Source organism: Pogona vitticeps, chromosome 2, assembly GCF_051106095.1.
Source record: "Pogona vitticeps strain Pit_001003342236 chromosome 2, PviZW2.1, whole genome shotgun sequence".
In the NCBI taxonomy this organism is placed as follows: domain Eukaryota; kingdom Metazoa; phylum Chordata; class Lepidosauria; order Squamata; family Agamidae; genus Pogona; species Pogona vitticeps.
In genome coordinates, this window is record NC_135784.1 from 192644740 (window position 1) to 192662724 (window position 17985).

Genomic DNA, 17985 nt, shown 5'->3' on the forward strand with positions numbered 1-17985 from the left:
GAGAGAACAACTAATTACAACTGACTGGTAAGTACAACAGATCATGGCCTACTTGGGGAGACTGAATAGTGCATGAAATATGGGGCTCCTTTACCTTTAGTGGGTGGCACAGAGGAAGGGATTTTAGAAAGGACAACTTATCCAAAAGCAGTAGGAGACGAATGTCCCTCTTCTGCATACATGTTTATGACCAACATACCATGCATATACAAAAAATATACTGCCAACAAATTTTAATTTGTACTGCCATATGCAGAAGGACAACAGACTTATTTTTAAAATAAACTTGTAGGGGGAAATGGTGAAAGAGGCCACAATGTCTCCGAGAAGGCACTAGGACCTCTCTATCATGCCACAGCTCTTGTCTTATTTCTCATTCAAGTCCTTATCCAATTTGCAGTTGCTTTGCTGTTCTAAACCTTTTCTCTTTCTTCACTAGCAGCCCCTTTCTCTCTTTCTCTCCAAAAGACTCTCAGCCCCCCTCTTTTACTACCATTTCCCGCCTGTCAGGTCATTCTCTTCATTGCCCCCAAATATCACCAATACTCTCCTGTCTTTGCTTATATAATACATTCTTTATCCCCATACAAAGTTCTTACCAAAAAGCTGGTGGCGCAACACCTCATTTTCATGGAGTGGGTGAGGAAGAAGTGGATTAGGGAGGGTACCAGCAGGGTAGGGTATCCGGGTGAGATGTGATCCAGAAGCCAGTGGATCAATAAGAGGGTGAACAGAAGCTGAAGCTGCAGAAAGTAGAGACTAAGGTTAGTTTTTGATAGATTAAGTAGAGTGGTGGGGGAGCATGTTGTCTGGTATATATAATGAATTTGAATACACTCTGCTCCTCATCTCTTAGTAAATTAAATGTATGCATTATTTGAAAAGCAAATAAGAAAGGTGAAGCTACTTACAAGATTATAATATACACAAAATAGGAGATATACAAGCTTATTTAAAAGTGTATACATTTTCCAAAATACCTCTCCAAATGATGACTGCTTGCATCTATAGACATGACCCACACAACATTCTGCATTCAGCATATGAAAAAAAAATGTCTACCCAAGCTGGGCCATTCAAAGTGTCCAAGAACCTAAGAAAAATCTTCACTTGATATCTAAAAGATGACAAAGTTGCACCAAGCAAACTTCCCTGGAAGCAGCAATTCAGGACATGGGAAGAGAAAAATAAACTTGTTCTCTTGTCACTGCCCTCCAGAATATATTAGGACCCCCATATCTGCTGGGGATTGATTCCAAGCTTCCTCATGGATACTGAAAACCACAGATATTAGCAAACACTATATTCATAGTAAAAGAAAAGAAAAAAAATCAAGAAAACAATTATTTTTACAGATATACTGCAAAGCTGTGTCCACTAGTGCTAACTCCTACAGCCATTTTAGAAGGATATCATGATGAATGCTACTGCAAGACACAGAGACCAAGGGTATTAACCACAAACCCAAGGAGGTAGAGATGTGTGACAGTGGTTGGAGATGTCTTACTTGAAAGAGAAAGAGGCAGCCACAGGCACCCCAAATATGTCAAAATGGGGAAGGGCTCCTGGCTTTCTGAAACTTGCATTCTAGATGTGACAAAGTGGCTACTAAGATTCATGGAACCAGTTGATTACTATCCTCTCTTGCTAATCTATGTGGAAACAAATGGTACAGTCAGACAAGATCCTGAATGGATCGCCAGCGTATGAGTCTCTGGATAAAGAAGTGATCGAAGTGGGGGCAGAAGTGCTGTGCCCATCAAATCCTTCCTGTCATATATCAGGGGGTTCAAAAGATAAGAATACTCAAATTACTAGCTTTGGTGTCACTGGGAAAGGAATACTTTGGTTTCACTGACCATGGCCTGTGATAGCAACATGAAGGGCTCTTCATGAATGACGGAGTATACATCTTACAGAGATGGGAAGAACTAAGTTTTGCAGAAGCATTGAAGACGTGATAGGAGAACTTGGTAAACTACCTCCAGGGTTATGGTAGAACTGATTGTGGAAGCCAAAGATTGGAAACAGGCAAATGTCCCTGTTTTTTTTTTACAAGGGGAAAACAGACAGAGCAGGAACCTACAGACCAGAAAGCATGTCCATACCATATCAGAGAAAATTCTAGAACAGATTATTATGTGGTAAGTCTGTGAGTGTCTAGAACGTGTGTTGATTGCTAGGTATTCTGTCTTAGGCCCTCTGCTGTTCAAAATTTTCATAAAGGACCAGACTGAAGGTGTAGATGGAAGCACATTGAATCTGCAGCTGATGTGAGATTAACATGGATATCCAATATAACAGAAGACGGAATCATGATTCAAAGAAATCTCAACAGGATGGAACCACGAGACCATAACTAGTAAGAGAAGAAAACATCAGAGAAAAATTCTAATTTTTGCTAAAATCAAAGACACAAGTATAGGATGGAGGAGATCTGGTCTGGAATCATTGCACAGGAAAAGGCTAAGCTTTAGATGATGTGTCCTAAAAGTGAGAGCTACTGAGTACTAGAACATATAGTCTTGCAAGATGCTGGGTTCTCTTTCTTTGGAGGTCTCAGAGCAGAAGCTGAGCAATCATATGTCAGGTACGCTGTAGGTGCATCCTGTACTCCAGGGCACGCCATGAGAACAGTGGAGCAGTAGATGATCAAAGGTTCTTCCAGCTCTATGAGGCAATGAATCCAAATGGAGAGTAGCTTCCCTCCATAGCCACATAGCAACCACACCATTGAGGACAGACCAAATTAAATATTTTTGTGCTTATTATTCATATCTGCATCCATATTTATGAAAGTGCTGATAAACTTGTAAACACATATATGAAAATCTCACCAAACTTCTAGATTTTAGAGAAAGACATGATCCTAAGTCTTGTTCGAAATGCAAGTGTGAGTGAAACTACAGGTCCAAAGGGAAGACAAAGCAAGTTTTCCAAAGGTCACGAGGAGAGCTGTTCAGTGCCCTGTTTCTGCTAGTCAAGTTAATCCCTGACTAGAAGCAGCAGAATAAATCAACCTGAACTGGATTAACAACACAGAAAAACGTAGTTCACTTAACTTAAAACAGGAATAGTGATGCTGCTAACTCTTAGTTCTTGCTGAGGTGGTATACCCAGATTTGGACAATATCTCAGACAGAAGGAGAATCTGTGTGAAAATCCCCTCCCACACAGAAAACCAGGACGTCACTCTGAAGAGTGTACTGCAGATCTCTCTGAACATGCAAGTTTCATATCTTATTGAGTATTGTTGTTACCAATTTTATCATTGTTATGAACAAACACTCAGCACACACCCGGCAATCTGATGTGGTGAAGCTTCAGTTGTACTACCTCAGTGAGAAGGAGGCCTTAACATGACCACCTCCAGCCCCCCGAGACACATAACCTCAACAGCTCTCCTCACCTGCATGGATGGCATCCTGCTGGTGGAGGTGGAGGTGAGAATGGATGTGGGAATGCTGGTGGTGATGAGGGGTCACGTTGAGCATCTGCAGCCGAGCCAAAGGGTCGTTGCTCAGAGCGGCCACTCTCTCTGCATGCTGCCGCTCAGCCGCCAGCCGCTCAGCATAAGACATGTCGGGGCGCAAGGCTGGGCCAGCTGCCAGTGCCAGCCTCTCCCTCTCCAAATGGCCAAGCCCTGGGTGGAAAGGGAACGCCGGGTGCAGGCCGGGGCCTGCCTGCAGAGCCAGCCCCCCGTGCCGTGGAAAGGGATCCATAGCTGCGCTAGGCACAGCATGGAGCTGCTCCAACTCTGCCGGCTTCACTTCAAAGCCAGGCTTAAGGCGCTCCCGTAGGTCACGGTCCCTGAGGTCTCGCTCTCGGGCCTCCCGCTCTCTCAGCTCTCTTTCCCGCGTGGCTGGGTCGCTGCTGTAGATGGCTGGCACATTGTAGCCTAACAGTCCCGGGTCGACGGCCCCCAGGGGTACATAGAAAGGGTGGTTGCGGTTGCTGGGAGACATGACGTGGGGGCGGGCATACTCGCTGAGGGTGCGAAGAGCTGGCGTGTCAGGGCCCAGGTAGGGCGGGACGGTGGCAACAGCACTGCCCTGCTCAAAGGACGGGCGGTGAGGGACGGAGCCGAGAGATGGGCACTCCACTGCTCGGCCTTCTTGTGCCACTTTCTGCAAGAGATCGGAAAGATGATGTATAGTGAGAGACAGCCTGGCGGAAAGCAGTCCTAGATGAAGATGCCTTGTCCTGAGTCAGGCCCTCCCTGATAAAGATACCCCCCCCTTTGACTAACCAGGACTTGGGAATGTTTCTGCATGTGGGGCAACTCTAGCACTCACCACACTTCTTTCCAGTTCTCTTTCCTTCTCCCGTTCCCGCTCTTTCTCCCGTTCTCGCTCCCTTTCACGCTCCTTCTCTTCCCGGGCCTTCTGTTCGGCCTCTCTGCGCACCTTCTCCACCAGATCTGCCCGCTTCTTGGCTAGCTTGGAGCCATCCAGGGGCACGAAGTAGAGGTCAGTCCGTGAGCAGGAATTGAACCCACGATCCAGATGTTTGTTGAACCTGTGAAAGGAAGAACTAAGGCATCAGCCTCCAAATAAAATGGTGTGGACCAGACAGAAGACCAACTGAGAAATATGCTTTCAAGCAGTCATCATGCCGCTGCATCTTCCCCTATCAATACCATTTCATCTAATAACAGGAATGGTGGACAGATTTCAGTTTTTCATAATTTACTTCCTTTTTTACTAGAACCAAGATCCACTGGCTGAAGCCTTGCGCACAACAAATACACCAGTAGCTAAACAGTTTTGAGCCTAGGAATTTGGACTCGGTAATCGCTGGCATGGAAGACCACACAGCCCGTCTGCATCAAGATCCCCTCCTAGTAAAGTGAAGCTTTCTACATGCCATGGTGGGTGGGATTCGTTTTGTTAAATCACTGTGAGCAAGAAATCCTTGCTGATCAAAATGTCTTCTGGATAAAGGGTCCAGAGATACATCAGAAAGCATATTATTACTTTCACCCTCTGTAGTGCTCCATGAACATACTCCCAGTATGGGAGTACTGCACCGCCACCTTTGTGCCATTCAACTGGGAGAGAATGTTGAAGTGGGAATCCACACTCACCAACTGTGAAGGCAGAGCAAGGTGACCAGTCTCATGGCAGACCATTTTGATTTTACTGTACGGTTGCACTGGGGCTCCTTGAATCTAATCTAGGCTTGCTCAGAATGATACAGAACAAAAAAACTCCAGCCAACCAAACATGGATGTGGGCTCTTCATATAGAGACTGCCAAAACAGAGGCAGGTAACAAGTAGCCAGGAATCCACAATGCCTGGCTCATGTAACTTGCTTGGACTGATGGACTGCCAAGAGGCAGGGATCTGAGCAAACTGATTTTCCTTCATTTTTTCCTGCATCTTGAGCATGACTTGTGTTATCATCCTTCTCTCCCACCCTCCCCAGTCGCCACCAACCCGATCCCTCTGACTCCTCACCTGGCTGACTGGCTAGCATGACTTGGTACATCCACCACTTTGGGGGCCGGCGACGGACTCCGGACCGGTGGCATTGGGCTCTCTGGGGGCTCATACTCCTCCGAAGGCTCCTGTTTGATCTGTGCTGCGCTGAGGGGCAGTGGGGGCAAGGGTGGAGGAGGGGCTGCCATACTTCCAGAGGCTGGAGGGGCAATGGGGGCAGGTGAGGGGGCTTTGTAACCCCCAGCTGCAGGGGAAGAGGCCAGCCTGTAGCCTGGTGGTGTGGCTGCACGGAACGAGGACGCTGCAGATGACGGAGGAGAGGCGGGCTTGTACGGGGCGGGAGGCTGGAAGGTGGGAGAGGGTGAAGCTGTTCGTTTACCGTAAGAGGCCACAACAGGGGCCCCCACCGGAGGTGACACTGTCTTGTAAGGGGCCGTGGAGGCAGAAGCCATTGTAGTTATGACTGTGGAGAGGGTGACAGAGGCAGAGGTGACGGGGGGCCCAGCCCCATGTGCAGGTGAAGGAGGAGGTGGAGGAGGAAAGGCATAAGTAGCAGTGCCCTGCCCTTGAGGGTGGCTGCAGACCCCTGGGTATGTTCCCTGGGTGGCGGAAGAAGAGGAGGAGGAAGAGGAGGAGGAAGAAGAGGAAGATGCCGAAGGGGCCTGGCTGTACGTGCCATGGCTGTGGGGTGGGTAGAGACGGAGGCCATAGGCTGCATGAGAGGAATGGTGGGGACCTGGCTCCAGGGGGTGAGAATAGCCTCCAGATGTTTGGGGAGCTGCAGCTGCTGCTGCTGCTGGGGAGAGCCCTGTGCCCCCACCATGGCTATGATGGTGCTGCTGCTGCTGCTGTTGCTGGTGATGAGCAGCCTGACTGGGAAAGGATGCGGGAGGGTGGGAGCTGGGGTTCCCTACGGGACGGCTGTAGGGGGGCGGACCTTGGCTCCACACCGGCTGAGAGGGCATGGAGGGCTGGGTGTACTTGGGTGGCTGGCTGGAAACAGAGAGGCTGCTGGGTGGAGGGAAGGAGTGCCCGTAGGAGGAACTATAGCTGGGCAGAGCCTGGGAAGGGGGAGGGAGAGTATACTGCGCAGAAGAACTGGGCGGGGGTGGCGGAGGCGGGGGAGCATAGGGGTAACGAGAAGGGACAGGTGACTTCTCCTGCCCCATCCCATGGGGCGATGGAAGGTGCCCACTCAGCGCTTGCCCCACCATCCCTGGGGAGCTGGAGGTGGCAGTCATGTTATTGAGAGGGCGGAGAGCCGGCGGGGGAGGCAAGTTGGCTAACACGTGAGGGAAGGGGGCGGCGGAAGGAGGAAGCACTGAGGGGGAGTTGTTTGGAGGGGTCTTCTGTGGGGGCAGGGCTCCTGCCACAGAGGCCAGGGAAATAGGGGTGGTGGGCGGCAGGTTGTTCTTGGCACTCAGAGGCTGCTCCCGCACACTGGGCGCTGGGAGGCCTGCCGCTCCTGGGTTCACAGCTTTGGGCCCCATCTGGACCACATTGGCGTTGGGGTAAAGAGAGATGTGGGTTGTGCAGGAGGAGGAGGAGGAGGAAGAGGAGGAGGAGGAGGGAGAAGAGGAAGAATTGGTGGAGGGTGCAGGAGCTGGAGGGGCTTGGGCCTGGAAAATCCTTGAGCCCTGGGCTTCCAACTGTGACTGGTAGCCACCCGCAGGGCCCTGAGGATGAACCTCCCCTGTTATGTTGAAGTTTGGTTCTGGTGTACGAGCTAGGCCCTCGGGCAAGGGGGCAGGGGATGGGCTCTGGGGGAACAGCGGGGGGCGATGGTAAGAACGGGGCGGTCCCTGCGACAGCACCGAGGAGGAATCAGAATCATTCTCCACACTGCCGGGGCTGTACACGCTGGGGGAGGTGCTCCGGTTGTCCTGGTCAATATCGCGTGGGTCACTGCTAGTCTCATCGTTGAAGCTGTGGCCATCCAGACTATCGACGTCTGAGGGAGACTGAGGCCTCGGCAGTTCCTAGAGTGGAGAAACAGGACAGATTCTTGTTTTAGGGCACTTGGAGGGGGGGGAAGCCCCCTTTACAGGGACAAAGCCCTGGTATTTAGCCGAAAGGGGAATTCCAGGGCTCCCAAAGGGAGAAGAGGAACTTGTGGTTCAGGGCAGCTGGCCTACTGGCTTGAGGTATCACATTGCAGAGAAGCATGAAGGCGACAGGACCTCTTTAGACGGCTTAGGGCAAGCAGCGAGAGAAGGAAAAGAGAGGAAAGCCCACCTCTGTTTTAGTTTTCTTTGGGGCATTGGTGTCCTCTCCTTCACTCTCTGAAATCTCCTCGGGTCGGCTCTGCTTGCTTCCTTTGGGGGCCATTGACTCTTCCACGCGACCTTTCTGTAAGACAGAGAAGAGGGGCACAGACTTCAAAGCGAAGTCTTCTTTCAAATTCTTTCCTAACACATTTTCCATCTTGTACTAATTTTGAGAAATGCAACATAATACAGCATGCAAGTCTGGATAGTTGAAATGACTTCCTACCGTTAATCATACTGGTGAACCCATGATGTCAGAGATCATGCATAAATGGGACAGCTCCGCCATACTAACGGGCCAACTACATGGTGATACCTGGTTGGAACTAGTGTTGTTCAGTGGGTTGGAGCACCTGGCTGCAGAGGCAGGAGTCCGAATCCCTACTGTGGCTCCTGGGTACAGATTACGCACAGCGTATGTGACAGGGTTATGTGCCTTGCTACCTGTGTGGCTTTGGGCAAGCTTCACAGTTCCAGACTGCCAGGAGAAGGAAAGACTGGTAGCCTGCTTCTAAGTACTTTAGATTTAGAACATCCTGAGAGTGTCACCATAAATCAAAATTGACTTGAGAGCATATAATTGCATTAATATCACAGAGGGCAACTGAAAGTGAGGTCAATGGAAGTTAAAAAATTGACAAAGATTGCTGTGTAGAGAGAAAGCACTTTCTACCACTACTGAAAATGTACAGAAATAAACATGTATTCTGTAAACCATTTCTTCTTTGAGGTCATTAATGTTCACTCATTCATTTAGAGTGTATTCATAGGTCCTCTGTAATGTCATCAAGCAGCAAAATTTGATTGGCTATATAGCATGCTGAGGCTTTCCCTTACATGCTTTTTGACTCTGTGGTATTGGCCATGTGACTAAAGAGAAGGAAGCAGTAACTAGGGGAGGGGGAAATGACACAAAAAATGACCTGCAAGAAGGAAAACATCACCAAACATGATTTTTTTTAAAATGGGAATATTTGCCCAATTTCAGGAGAAAGTTTTTCTATTGCTGCTAGCTTCGTACTGAAATAAAAAACAAATAAATACATAGCTACAGTATATCACTGAAGCAAGTACACCCCCTCACATTTCAGAAACATTTTAGAGTATCTTTTCATGGGACAACACTGAAGAAATGACACTTGGCTACAATGTAAAGCAGAAAGTATACAGCTTGTATAACACTGTAAATGTGTTGTCCCCTCAAAATACCACAACATACAGCCATTAATGTTTAAACTGCTGGCAACAAAAGTGAGTACACCCCTAAGTGACAATGTCCAAATTGGGCCCAAGTAGCCATTTCCCCTCCCTGGAGACCCGTTAGTGTCACAAGTCTCGGGTGTGAAGGGGGAGCAGGTGTTATCACTCTCACTCTCTCAGACTGGTCACTGGGAGTTCCACATGGCATCTCATGGTAATGAACTGTCTGAGGATATGAAAAAATGAATTGTTGCTCTACATCAAGATGGCCTAGGCTACAAGAAGATTGCCAAAACCCTGAAACTGAACTGCAGCACGGTGGCCAAGAGCATACAGCGGTTTAACAGGACAGGTTCCACTCAGAACAGGCCTCGTCATGGTTGACCAAAGAAGTTGAGTGCCCGTGCTCAGCGCTATATCCAGAAGTTGGCTTTGGGAAATAGGCGTATGAGTGCTGCCAGCATTGCTGCAGAGTTTGAAGGGGTAGGGGGTCATTGTGTCAGTACTCAAACCATACGCTGAACACTGCATCAAGTTGGTCTCCAGGGCTGTCATCCCAGAAGGAAGCCTCTTCTAAAGATGATGCACAAGAAAGCCCACATATAGTTTGCTGCAGACAAGCAGACTAAGGACATGGATTTCTGGAACTGTGTCCTGTGGTCTGATGAGACCAAGATCAACTTATTTGGTTCAGATGCTATCAAGCGTGTGTGGTGGCAACCAAGTGAGGAGTACAAAGACAAGTGTGTCATGCCTACAGCCAAGCATGGTGGTGGGAGTGTCATGGTCTGGGGCTGCATGAGTGCTGCCGGCACTGGGGAGCTACAGTTCACTGAGGGAACCATGAATGCCAATATGTACTGTGACATACTGAAGCAGAGGATGATCTTCTCCCTCTGGAGACTGGGCCACAGGGCAATATTCCAACGTGATCACGACCCCAAACACACCTCCAAAACGACCACTGTCTTGCTAAAGAAGCTGAGGGTAAAGGTGATGGACTGGCCAAGTATCTCTCCAGACCTAAACCGTACTGAGCATCTGTGGGGCATCCTGAAATGGAAAGTGGAGGTGTGCAAGGTCTCTTAATATCCACCAGCTCTGTGATATCATCATGGAGGAGTGGAAGAGGACTCCAGTGGCAACCTGTGAAGCTCTGGTGAACTCTATGCCCAAGAGGGTTAAGGCAGTGCTGGAAAATAATGGTTGCCACACAAAATATTGGCACTTTGTGCCCAATTTGGACCTTGTTACTTAGGGGTGTACTCACTTTTGTTGCCAGTGGTTTAAACATTAATGGCCGTGTGTTGCGTTATTTTGAGGGGACAGCACATTTACACTGTTATACAAGCTGTGGACTCACTGCTTTACATTGTAGCCAAGTGTCATTTCTTCAGTGTTGTCCCATGAAAAGATGTACTAAAATATTTCTGAAATGTGAAGGGATGTACTCACTTCAGTGATATACTGTAAATGTATTAAAGCAAGCATTCTAGGTCTTTTCCCTATAATATCACCTCCAATTTTTGCCTGTGTCTGGAGTGAGTGAATGTTGGCTGATAGAGGATATTATTGCTAAGACATCTCACCTTGGTGGTTTGTCGGGACTTCTCAGCTTTGCCATCACTGCTGGAAGTGCTGACACCCCCTGGAGAAGCTCGACCCCGTGTCCTGAGCTCCTCTCGGGGCCCTGGAGTCTCCTTCTTCCGACCACTCCGCATTGACATCTTGGGAGAAAAACAAATCAAGAGACAATGGTTGATTTCTCTTGTCCTGCAACTCCTTCCTGCTTCTCTTAAGCATAGCTCCATACCTCTTACAATGTTTCTTGGGGTAAATTTACCCAATTGCAAAGAGGTGTGCAATTTTCAAGAAATCTCAGCCCTTTAGCCTACAATGTAATCTCCTATGATTCTTCTTCCACGTGGATCTGTCATTCTGCAGTAGCCCTTCCTGGTACAAGGCTGTTGGGACATGGGGTTTAGGCTGTGTATTCATAAAAAGTCAAATTGTCCTTTGTACATCTAAATATCTTATATCTATAAATATATATAAACTGTGCACCTATCTATATGATATTTTGTGCATACAAACAGATACACACAGAGAGAGACACACTTATGGTGCTTCACCAAGGGCTCAGTCAACCTCTCAGTTTTACTGCCTAGGAGCAAAGAAATTGCTTGGAGGGAGGGGAGTGTTATACGTATTTAGCATTTGGAAGGCCCCTATATAAAGCTGATGAGTTGTGCTTGGCTTTGTAGACCACAAATACTGCATATAGTTATAAAGATGACTGTTTCTCTAAAGCTGCAATCCTGAACCAGTTTAAAACACTGAATTAATAAACTAAATTTTCAACCCACATTCCAGGAACTCCTAGTGTTTCTTGGGAGCCTGGGAGTAGTTGTTCACTATCAAAGTTATTCATTCAGTTGAAATATTTATATCCTGCCTGTCTCCTAAAAAGGACCAAAGGTGGATAGGCCTTCCTGTAAGGTATTTTGCTCACCACTGCTGATCTTTCTGTGCAGCAAATGGCTTTGTGCATACCAGGAGTATAACAGGAACTCTGCCCAGGAATTCTCTTTCAGATACATCAATCAAATATCAAACATCTGGATGCTACTGGATAAAAAGTCAAATTCGTCCATACACCAATAATATGGCATTTGAGTTGATTCCAACTTAGGATGAGCCTGTCCAGGGTTTTCTAGGTACAAAGTACTCAGAAGTGGTTTACCATTCACTGATGGGGACTAAATTCAATCTGTAAGGGCTGCCACTCAACTACTTTTTAAAAGCTATTTTATGCTAAACAATGAAAAAGAAAACAATTTAAAAGCTTTATGGGATTCTTATTGGAAGAAGTTGTTAACTCTGTAGCACTTCTCGTATTATCCCCCCCCCCAAAAAAAACCAAACCCGTCCTGGGTGTTTGCTAATATGTAACTTGACATAAAATGTTCTCAATTACTATACAAATTGAAATCCAGGTGATTCATTAACTAGACATCCTCCAGTCACCCTAGTCTAAATACAGCTGCTAATCCCATTCACAGCAGACCCAGCGAATCAGCTGCTCAATGATAAAGCCAACACTTACACAAATGCAGTTAATTCAGTGGTTCTACTCAAGTTAGGACTAACCTGTTTCCCCAAAAATAAGACCTACCCTGAAAATAAGCCCTAGTATGATTTTTCAGGATGCTCGTAATATAAGCTCTACCCCCAAAATAAGCCCCAGTTAAGTGAAACCCCACCCTCCACCCTTGTGCAGCAACCAGAAGAAGATGACAGGACTGTATTGGAATAAATGTAGATGGTTGTATTTGAAAAAATATATAACATCCCCTGAAAATAAGCCCTAATACATTTTTGGAGCAAAAATTAATATAGGAACCTGTCTTATTTTCAGGGAAACACGGTAGCAATTGGATTCAGGCCCGGGTTTGTTTTCTCCTTTGTTCTCCCTGTTCCTTTTTTAAATCCACTACTAGATTGTGGAGGCAAAACATTGCAGTCCCATTTCCATTTGATATGTATAAAAGCCCTTATCACAAATTCATGTTCTATAGACCTGGTATAAACCAGTCCTGCTCAACTCAGCCTTGGAACTTCTCCCCATCCCTTATTTGGAAGAATTCATCTGCCCCATCCCATAGTGGAGAAAAGTTACCTGTTTGGAAGTAGCTGAGTAACTTTTTCCAACTGTTGCAATGATGCATAGCTAGCAAGATTAAATCACCCATGGATTCAGCAGCTGCACTCCTGTTTATGCCTACAAATGTCCAAAGTTCTCAACATCCTCCCTGCAGACTCCCACCTTCACTCTAAGCCTAAACTCCATGTTCAAAAACCTTCACAACATTTCTGGTAAGCTCTTTTAGACCTTAATTCCAATACAAGTGGGTCTCTTCTCATCCCCTCCTCTTTCGCTTTCCTTCTTTTCACTTACGGAGTCTTTATTCTGTCGAGTCTTCATTCTTTTGGGTGTAGGGTCCCCATTCTCCTTTGTCCGGGTGGATGAAAACATTAACTTGTATGCCTTCCCCCACGCTGCTAGTCCTTGGCAGAGTGAGGTGTGAGCCTCAAAGAAATACCCAAGCTTCACTCTTCAGGAGAGATGCAGGGAAAAAAGGCAGGAAGATTGTTCTCCGGGTAAAAGTATGGTTTCTCAACAATTTCTAAAAAAAAAAAAAAAGAATTAGAAGAATAAGATGAAAGTGCTGAGACATGAAATAGAACTTTTCCTTATTCTCATTCCCATGCAATGGCTGGAATCCTTATACCGCACAATTGTGATTATATCATCAGCCATGGGTATTCCGGGGGAATTAAAAGTTTCTTGGACCATCCCAGCCAAAAGTTCTGGGCATCCCTTTCATCCTGAAGAATATTTGAGGGTCATGGAATAGATAACCCTTTAAACCACATTTTTGAGCATTAAAGAGTTCCTTTCCTCATTCCACAGCTTCCAAATACTTGAGTTTTCCATTTCATGGCTCCCAAATGCTTCCTCAGGATAAAAGGAATCCCTATAGATACCTAGATCCTGAGAAGAAATGGAATAGGAAACTCTTAATCCCCCCCCCCAGACTGGTAGATGATATCACAGCTGCGTGGTATACAACCGCACACCAGGATTCTGGCCAGTGAATTTAAAACATACTTAAGCATTTTTTTTAAATTATGCAAACAATTGCATATCAAAACCCAAGCAATTCCTGTAAGGGCCAAATTCCTGTACTAGTCAGCATTTAAAACATTTATTTAGAGCCTGCCTTCTTCTTATGTTCTGGTAAGAACATAAGACATGGAGTAAATAAGTGCTGTAAATACATTAAAATCATTACACTACTGGTTATTACTGCACATTTCTCTTAAGAACACACACAAAATTGTTTTAGTATTTGTTTAATTATAACAATGACATCTATGCCATGTTGAATTCTTTAAAGATCTTGAATCTCCAAACAACAATGAAGACAAATAAGCAGGTACATCAAAACACTGAATACGGGGTTGGACTCAATGGACTTATAAGCCCCTTCCAGCACCACTGTTCTATGATTCCAATATGTATGCATGTGGTGCTCCTTTATCAGCACCAAACATATTTTGGCATGGCTCTGAAAATGAATTGAGGATATCTAGATTTTACTGCCATTTTTCAGAATGCCTGCAGACTCCTATAGCATTCTTTTCTCATTACAGTATTTGACTCCTGTGATCTTTTTAGGCTCAGTGTTTCTGGTACCCTGTTTCTAAGAACTGCTGCCTCCACAGCTTCGACCAATACCAGCCATGCCACCTAAACCATCTGCAGTATGTATTACGGGTTCATGATTTAATTTGGCCCTAAACAACAGGCCTATCCCTTGGCACATTCAACTTTCTTAGCACTGCCCCAGTAACATGAAAAAAGGCCTAAGGATGAGACTACATTGGCAAGCCAAAGTCAGCTTGATTCACATTGTCTTTTGCAATTACATTTTGTTTAGGTGACCACATAAATACTGCAGGTTTGTTTTGGTGCAAGTGTTCATACTGGCCCCTCAATCTGTTATGATTCAATCTGTACCCATACAGGCCCCCTTCCTTTGATACTGCCCTCCTGCCAATCCTTGGCTCTCCTTAAAGGTCATGGTCTTCAGTCAAGCTGCTGGGATTGTTTAAAGGCTTGCACAGCAGTAGGAGAAAAGGGACAGTTCTCCAAATTTACCCACTCACATACAAACATACACACACTATTGAAACACAGTTGTCTGTTGGAGTTTGTCAGGATAATTTCAATTTTATATCGATGTTTACTCTTCTGTGTGTGTCTGTGTAGACGTGATCTAACACTAATATTTTTTTTAAAAAAATAAACAAAAATATTTCAAGACAACTAAAGATTGCACGGATGGATGTTCTTCTCCCTGTCCCAAAATATCACACCCCAAAACTTACTATATCACAAGAAAACAAATTATCACACAGGCAAAACTTCAAATAGTTGTGGTTAGAAAAAAGGGGAAGCCCCCAGCAGCAGGGAGAAAAAGCCTGAACTGAAGGGAAAAAAAGGACAGGCTGGTTCACCTTGACCTTTAAATCATGTAATTATTGAAAAATACTTTGGAGCAAACTGTGAAGTATTTTCCACTGTAGTTGCATGCTAAAAGAGAACAGTTTAGTTTATTCCTAGTACTATAGCAACTCAGGTTTTCAAACAGGCCGGTGCATTGCTCCAGCCTCAGAACAATGAGTGTCCCACGCTAATATTCTCCAGAATCTTCAAAATCCCTCAAAGCATGGCACTCTTCTCCACTCCAACTATCCCTTGTAATCTCGTTACCATCTACCATGTTTCCCCAAAAATAAGGCAGGGCCTTATATTATTTTTTGCTCCAAAAATGCATTAGGACTTATTTTCAGGGGATGTTTTATTTTTTTTTTTCATGTACAACAATCTACATTTCTTCAAATACAGTCATGTCATCTTCTTCTTGTTGCTGCACAATGGTGGAGGGCGGGGTTTCACTTAACTGGGGCTTATTTTTGGGGTAAGGCTTATATTACAAGCATCCTGAAAAATCGTACTAGGGCTTATTTTTAGGTTAGGTCTTATTTTTGGGGAAACAGAGTACCTATGGGCAGATGTGAGAGACCACACAATTGTTTTTGTTTTCCATCAAGTCTGAGGAGATGTCATAGTGATTTACACAGAGGCCATGGCCCTTCAAATACCCATCTCATCTACGTAACCAAAACTCTTCCCTGCATCCCATCCCCTGCAGCTTCTCTTACCTGGAAATCTTATCCAGGAAAGATATTGCCTGCCACCTCTCTTTCTTCAAATTCATCTTACCTAGGAAAAGACTGCTATGACTTATTGGACATCCTCCCCAGCTTCAGCATGTCTGTCCAGATTAACTGCAAATCTCCCAGGCCTTTTCCTCCCCCTCCCATTCATTAAGATTGGACAGTAGTAACAACTATAATCTCTGGCAGAGAAATAGAAGTTTCAGAAACCTATTACACTTTGTTATACTGCGCTCCTATAATTCTGCTTAATTATTATCACTCTGTATCACAGACTATTAACTGTTCTCATGAGTTTTGGAACATACACATTTCTCTCCCTGACTTTTTCTGACCTGGGGGCTGATCACACCAACCAAATGCTGCCCAGCTATTCCACACCTCTGTGGTACTGAATCATGGCCACGTGGTATACATACCAGGTCAAACATTCCCGTTTGTTTTAAGGTTACAGATGCATTTCCTCCTACTTGAAATGTTATGGCCGGCTACACCATAGAACCAATCTCTTTCGTCTTGCACACAATTAACCTCCCATGCCAGACAGTAGGCAAGGAAAGTTGTTCCCGGCTGCAGTGCCTGCGGTGACAGCAGCACTTCCCATTGGGTGCCTCCTTCCTCTGGCAATCAACTGCCAAGTTAACTTCCCAAGTTCGGCCATGCAATGGATACGACGGGAGCAGAGCCGGTTTGGAAGAAAAAGTTCCCAGCAGGGCAGTCAGGTCTGCAAATAATAATCTCCATCCCCCACCGCTGCCTGGGCCAATCTGGCTGCACTCATACATGGCCAATCAGTGCCCAAAGATGGGGAAAGCGAATGTTCCTGGGGGGGGGGGGGAACTAGTCTATAAGGAAACCACTAACTTCCCCAAGAAACCTTCTTATTAGGGAGAAGCGGCAGTTCCAGAGGACGTGGAGTAGAGAGAAGAACCAATAGGGACATTGACACAAGCAATACTGGTAAGGAATGTCTCTATATATCATTGGTGCAAAATAAATTAAAAAAAACATCTCTCAGCAAGGGGGAAATGCTCCCCAGTTACAAGACTGGCTGGGGAAATGATTCACTAATGGCACTGCATTTTGTGACCACAAATCTATGCAATGATTTGGAGAATATTTTTTTTGGGGGGGGGGGATATCTGCTTGGTGTGATCAAGGCCTTGAATAGCACAGGTAAGATATTGAGTATCTTCTCGGTATGGCTGTGAATGCAATCTTCCAGGTTGTTGTGTGCCTTGGAAAGAAGTCTTCTTTTAAAACTGTAGTATTATTCAACTAAATGTATTTAAATATTTATTATTGGCCTCTCATATTTACAATATTGTGGGACCCACAGAACAATCCAGCACACAAGGGGCACAATTTTGCACAAGCCGCACTGAACTGAAGTGATGGTGTAGTAGAGAAAGCTATGATATATAGCCTAGTACTGCTGGTTTCTAATTATATGATGATGTCATCAGTAGGCTTTTTTTAATTAAGTATTTTCTACTTCTCTAGCACAGCTCCCACTGCTCCCAGGTAATCTCTTTTGTCGTTTGGAAGCCATGGAAACTATGGGAAGGTAGGAAGACATCTTTAATAACCAAAAATTGCTTCTGCTTATAAGTGAAGCATTTGATGTGTTATTTTTCTGTTGTTTTTGTTAATCCAAATCACAGAATTCTCTGTTCTGGGAGTTCCACGTGCCAGACCTAAATGGAACTCACCTGGAGAAACGCCAGGCTGGAAGGTTTCATGGCCTAAGATAGGCCAAGCTTCAGCCTAGCTGCCTGTTAGAAAAGGAAAACAACTGAGAATAAATGGGATAATGCTAAATGCATACTGCCCTGAGCTTCTTGTACGAGAAAAAAAATATAAGGTAATACATATAATAATTTTACTGCTGCTATTTTTCTGTCTAACTTATAGACTGCATCTTATATTTTTTTTAAATATTGTGATTTTAATTTTTCTTTCTACGTTGCCTTGATCATTTCTTTGAGATTATAAAGTGGAATCAAATGTTATTAATAAACTAGTAATAATCTTATTACAATGCATTAGTAATCATTTTGGCATCTTACAAGAAGATCAGGACAGCTCTGCCATTCGAACATTCCCTCCACATGTAACTGCTGGAAGTAAAATGGAATATAGAGAAATATAAGAAATATTTCTTACTAAAGAAGTGATGGTTCAATTTTGAGAAATCTTCTTTTGAAAAAACAAAGATGAAATTAAAGTTTTGTGGTAATAACGCAATGTATTTTTCTAATGCTTGTCA

General features: G+C 45.1%; 1 protein-coding gene across 2 annotated transcripts in view; it reads right to left on the reverse strand.

The window, feature by feature from the left end:
• ATN1 (atrophin 1) overlaps positions 1-17985 on the reverse strand; it is a 31323-nt gene that overhangs the window by 4921 nt on the left and 8417 nt on the right. The window contains exons 1-8 of one of the 2 annotated variants that reach the window (XM_078384722.1): positions 14125-17420; positions 12868-14091; positions 10499-10636; positions 7678-7791; positions 5461-7421; positions 4296-4518; positions 3410-4127; positions 600-743 (exon numbers count right to left, since the gene is read on the reverse strand). In XM_078384722.1, coding sequence (XP_078240848.1) covers positions 600-743; positions 3410-4127; positions 4296-4518; positions 5461-7421; positions 7678-7791; positions 10499-10636; positions 12868-12945 — 3376 coding nt within the window. In that variant the 5' untranslated portion in view covers positions 12946-14091; positions 14125-17420. Of the gene's footprint in view, positions 1-599; positions 744-3409; positions 4128-4295; positions 4519-5460; positions 7422-7677; positions 7792-10498; positions 10637-12867; positions 14092-14124; positions 17421-17985 lie in introns of those variants that run through there. The other variant, XM_020804134.3, reaches the window with a different exon arrangement.